General features: G+C 43.7%; 1 protein-coding gene across 1 annotated transcript; it reads right to left on the bottom strand.

Moving 5' to 3' along the window:
- Nucleotides 1-890: 890 nt before the first annotated feature.
- TRIVIDRAFT_51211 (carbohydrate esterase family 5 protein) lies at nt 891-1,940 on the bottom strand (the record flags this gene model as incomplete). The annotated part of the gene is made up of 3 exons (XM_014099661.1): nt 891-1,241; nt 1,316-1,495; nt 1,575-1,940. 3 exons carry the CDS (start codon nt 1,938-1,940, stop codon nt 891-893), a joined length of 897 nt encoding a protein of 298 aa, XP_013955136.1.
- Between the last annotated feature and the right edge of the window lie 3,771 nt (nt 1,941-5,711).

Genomic DNA, 5,711 nt, shown 5'->3' on the forward strand with positions numbered 1-5,711 from the left:
AAACCTGTTCAAGATGGGGACCCCGAGTCCGTAATGGAACTACGGACGAAATTAAATGCTGTGAGGCAACAAACCCAAGAAGAATCCGATATCCCCTCCCTGGCTGCTGGCTACGTGCCTTAAATATGGGTGGATATTCGCAGCCTGGGGCCAACACATCTTTATAATGATGGATGATGGGCTGTGGAACATAAATGGTTCGAGTCAAACAGGGTAGCAGACTCTCTTTGAAATGGAGGTGTGTCCTATCTTAATATGGGTGGGGGTCTAGGCCCTGGGATTTACTAATTATAGCCTCCACAATTACCCAGGCTATCCTGGATCTCTCACGTAGTACCGTTGCTTTGAGAGAGTGTGATCTGTTGCATGTTAGATTGGGTGGGGATATCAGTGGTTGGTGGGACAGCTGGCATCCGGTTGATGGCCAGATTGTCCGCTTTAATTTTCAGCAGACATGATTGACTGCTTCAAGTATCTAGATAGGTGCTTCTATTTCATGGTATTCGGTACAAGTACAGAGGTATGAATAACGAGATTGCTGATGGCTTTTCACCTACCGAAAAATCTATTGGGAGCTTAGCGAGTCATTGTCAAAGAAAAGGACTTATGCGGTGCTGGATTTTCACGTGGAGAATGTAACCGATTTTGTAAAGTTATCCAAGCCACCTCTATTATAAGAGCCTACCCTAGAAGCAACACTGCTCTAACAAAACTAGAAGAAAATCGATGCGCAGAGAATTTCCATTGATATAAACAACATGAAGCGTGCATGATCATCATCAGAAGTAGGCTCAATGAAGCCAACCCTAAACGCAGCTAAAGATACCTGTATGTACCATGTCTTATAACATTGAAAAATTGCATCACAAACCACCCTCTCTAACGCTCATTTACAGGCACTGAGAGTAGTATGAGTTCAGGACCTGGCAAGTGAATCCGGCAGCACACTGCGTGGGGCCAACGTATCCGATACCACCACACTGTCCATAATGAGTCTGAGTTGCGCTGGGAGAGCTTCCAGTGCTGGAGGCGACGGGTCTCGAGGTCGGAGTGCCACTCGGAGTACCGCTCGAGGAGAGCTTGCTGTTGATAAAAGCGAGGGCTTGCTGGCCATACTCCTGGCCATAACCTTGGTGAGTGTTCGCGTCGTTTCCATTGCAGCAGTATGGGTCTGGTGCATCACAGTATGACTGGATTTTGGACGCGCTAGGGCAAACGAAGCCAGCTGGGCGTGGGTCGAACTGGTTAAGAATGGTAAAATTAGAAAACAATAGTTTACAAAGCTAACGAGTTTCGTAATGCGGTGAATACTTACACCCTGAGCGGTACAGGTTCCGACATTATATGACAGTCCGTGAATGTTTCGAGGATCTCCCATAAAGATTGCAGCCTTGATGGCAGAGACTGCTCCAGCAGACAGCGGAACAGCAGTATTAGGGTAACCCTCACCAGGGTCGCCTCCTCCACAAAGCGCGTCATCAAAGATTTGGCCGCCCTTTTTATCACTTGTAAGTATCTAGTAATATGGATAGAGAGAGAGAGCGAGCGAGAGATAAAAAGAAAGATAGACAAACCTGTGAGTATCCAACTAACACCAGCTGAGTGTCTGGGCAGGAGTTGTGGAAGTTGTTCACCGCCGTGACCACAGCGTTGATACCAGCCACAACTGAATTAGCATAGCTGATGCCACCACAAGAAGCCTGACCGCCGCAAGCTGGGTAGCTAATTGCCTCGGATGTAGTTCCGGGATGGGCGGCGATGACCAAGTTCACAACCGTAGCGGAGGAGCCATATCCCGGGCCTACAGTCGTTTCACGAGCACCGAAGACATGAATACCTGGGCACTGTCGCTTCACAACTCTCTCACCATCCACTGGGTTACCAGCGGCAAGAAGAGCTCGACCAAGTAAAAGGATGAGAGCGTTCTTAACTGAAGGCATTTTTACCTTACAACAGAGAGGTAGATTATGGAAGTGGAAGCCAAAGATGCGAGATACTGATCATTCAAGAGATGAATGACGTTCAGGGCAAATAGGAGATTATATAGTATCGGGTATCTGAATATGGCCCTCCATACATGTCGACATCAATTACTGACATTATTCACCCGTTTTACTCTTCGCTCTCAGATCATTCAATACTCAAGTCCAAATTCGTTCTAGTTAGCGTTGTATTCCCTTCCCCCAGCCATTCATCCTTACAGGTACAATGGCAAACTGGTGAGCGGAATTAGGCTAAATCAACTTTCATAGTAGCCATGTATCCTAATTCAACACTTGGCCTCTAGAGTATTCTATTTGCTATCAAAATAGGTAGTAAGCGTATTACACATGCAATTAAGAATGACTTCTCAATTTGCGATTGTATATGATTGAAATATGGAATACGCAACAAGAACAACATGTAAGGTGCATTGTCAAGGGCAGGAGGGCGGGGGCTCATCCATCAACAGTCTTTGTAAATGCACCCTTTGAACCGAGGAGCCGACAAACAGCCTCCCCATTCCTCTGTTAAATAGTTACAGAGAAATCACTGCTTTTTGCCGAGCTAACGCAGGCGCATGCGCCAAATGCTGGCTTTGAGTTTTTATTTGCGACAAGTAAGCAATATCCCCATAAGAAGACCGACTAAATATTTCGCAGCAGGGATCGTATTTCCAACTCTTTTCAAGTAATGCCATCACTAGTGGAAATTGCAATCAACACGCGAAACACTGGCTAGGAACGCCCTTAGAATTGCGGCTTGGTACAGAGGTGATTGAGGGGAATAGTTGTTTACAATACCTGAAAAGAGACATCACCTTAACCACTTAATTGTATACACATGTTACTGAACTTACTAGGTAGGTATTGGTATCTCTTCTAAAAACTTCACAGTAGCATAAAGATATACCCAGTGATTTTTTTTTTTATTTTTTTATTTTTTTTGCAAAGATTCATTTCATATAATTTAGAATATGCAAACAAGCTTTCTCTATATCGGCTAAGCTACTCCCAATATTCCAACCAGCTGTGCTAATGTTTCCATATTATCTAATACAGGCCTCATTACGTCTATCTTCCTCAATAAACCGAAAGTTAGGTTGGCTGACGGGCAGTACAATTTTAGCCGTATACTAATAAGGCCGGATGCATTTATGGGTAAAGTAGCAAAGAGCAACTATAATGTAACATCTCAGCAAATTTAGCAGCATAGAGGTGCTGAATTCTAGATTTGCGATTGGTAGGCTAATCTGCATCTCCTCAGCCGGACGCACCCCAGATCTGCAAGGTCAGTCGCGACCACCCGATGACCTAGCCGCATGTAGGCTCGAATGAGCCGGCATTAGGCCGCTGCTGGAAGTTTCTCTCAGGGTTTTGTGGATGATTTGGCATGAATCATTATGGTTAACCTGTTCTGGTAATGCCATTGAACCGATATTTGAGAATTTTAGGCAATATTCTTACCGTACCATTGGCCGTAGATGAAGAGGTCTGCACCCCACAACAAGCCTCTCACATGCAGTCATGCCGCGTACGATTGGCAGTGATTTCCTAAGCTATGTTGAATTTGACAGCAGGAAATATCTTTTCTTGTTGTATGTAACGTCTAGAATTTGAGGTTGAACCATTTGTGGCGGAATGGTTGACACCAAAGTCTCAGCCTTTACTTCCTCGCGCAATTTATAACACTATATCTTTAGAACTATCGCAGGGCTTTAAAGATTCAAAATTGTCATAGGCGAAGCCCAAGATTTCAACATTTGGTAGCTGAGGAGCCCTCTACATATTTACGTCATGTTATTCTTGCAAGAACTGCCGTCATCGAAGTTTTTTCCAGGACCCGGCATATCCATACAAAGAGTTCTCTTTTGAGAGTTTCGTCCTTGTAGTTCCACATACTAAAGGTATTGAAGATGTTTTTCATTTTGCTCTTGACCGCTGCTTCTTGAATTATTTGGTGGTATCGGTATATGATTTCTCTGTATCCAAGCGCAAGCTGGTGGTCGTTCTTCTTTGTCGGTCTCTTTGAGCTCCGCGACACCCAATCAAAGAAACGAACCAGCAGCCTGGCCTTTATCAAAACAAAGGAACGGAGAATTAATTCATATTATATAAATAATCAAAGTAAGTGAAATTTTTAGCCAGTGAGGTTGAATTTCGAGATAGGTGTAGTGGCGGAACACCCCTCCTGAGCGTCATCACTGTCGAACTAAAAGACTCTTCCAAAGGCCTGTTGTATTGTGCAAAGTCGCTTGTCGGTTTTTTATTTTTGTGAAATTCTCGTTAAACTTTCCAGGAAAATTTTCGGTTTTCTTCTTCTTCATTTTTGCGCTAAACACGATGTAATGGCGGCCGAAATACAGAGTAGCGAGGAAGGTAAAGAAGTGTGGAAGTACACGTAAGGATGCTTCTCGTATACCCTCATTGCATATGGTAAAATCCACTGCTAACTTGATTTTTTTATTTGAAGTGTAGTTGCAATGGTATTTCCGGGCATCGCAGGGTGTCTAGACGTTACAAGACAGCAATTCATGTATCTGAAATGATCCGTGACTTCGGGGAGGACATCCGAGTCTTACTGTACTCTAATTTCGACAGTAAAACGGCAACTCACCTACACAAAAGAAACGTTGATGACGAGGAAAGATCGACGCTGGATAACTGGGCTCGCGAATCCGCGGATTCGAGCCATCCGTCAGTGCCCAAGCGGGCACTTAGCGATGGCCCAACTTCTCCCAACCTGACAGAGGATGATATAGGGACGCGACATCCGTTGCCACCACCATCTCCGATCCGTTTTAACAGGCTTCCATTGAGAAAAAGGCCTTAACTTTCCTTGATTTTTATCCACGCCAACTGGAATCGCGCCAAAATCCTGTTGGCTGGATATGGATTAAGTGGCATCGTGATCAAGTAGGTGAGTGCATCCATGTCGCATTCACAAGAAGCCACCTCTCTCTAACACCGTTTAGGTAATCATCTTTGCAAGTACGATGAGTAGGCACAATGGCATAACGTATTACATCTCACAGCTCGTAAGTGTCTTAAGGCTACAGGTACTAACCTCTCAATCCCTGTGACGCATGTATAACGGGCTCCTAGGTGTTCTTTTTGACCCCCAATCGCGAAGATGAAAGGAGCGGATGGGAGAATATCATCCTAAATATGACAAAAGTACTTAATCAGATATGAAATTTCCTGGTAGGTTCCAGTGACTCTTGCTAGGTTCTCTCTCACATCTCTCTCACAGCGTCTAATCTTTCTCATAAATTCCACCACAAGTCTCCAATTTCCACACTCCATGCTTTCTCACCCCTTTCCAAAGGGCGTATAATCTACGAATTAGGAATTCAACGAAAGTTTTATCGTTGATTTAACTGTTCAGTTTACCCTTTTGCAAGATACATACTACTTCATAATATTCTTAAGAGGTCATACGTGAATGATGCTCTCGCTTATGCCTTTTGTTTGAGAAACACAATTAAGTATCTTTGTACAGAATATTTAGGGTACTGAAAATGGATGTCCTTGCATTTAAGACAAGAGCTCGGCAGATGCTGCGTTTTCTATTATCTGGCATATTATGTGCTTGGCTCTTCAGAAGTATAGCATATATGATGAATGTAATAAAATATACCGGAGTTTGGTAGAAAAAAGTAAGATTGAAATCTCGCAAATACATACATATGCTATGCTACTTGACTATAAAACTGGTCATGATCATGTATG

The sequence above is a fragment of the Trichoderma virens genome, assembly GCF_000170995.1.
Source record: "Trichoderma virens Gv29-8 chromosome Unknown TRIVIscaffold_76, whole genome shotgun sequence".
In the NCBI taxonomy this organism is placed as follows: Eukaryota; Fungi; Ascomycota; class Sordariomycetes; order Hypocreales; family Hypocreaceae; genus Trichoderma; species Trichoderma virens.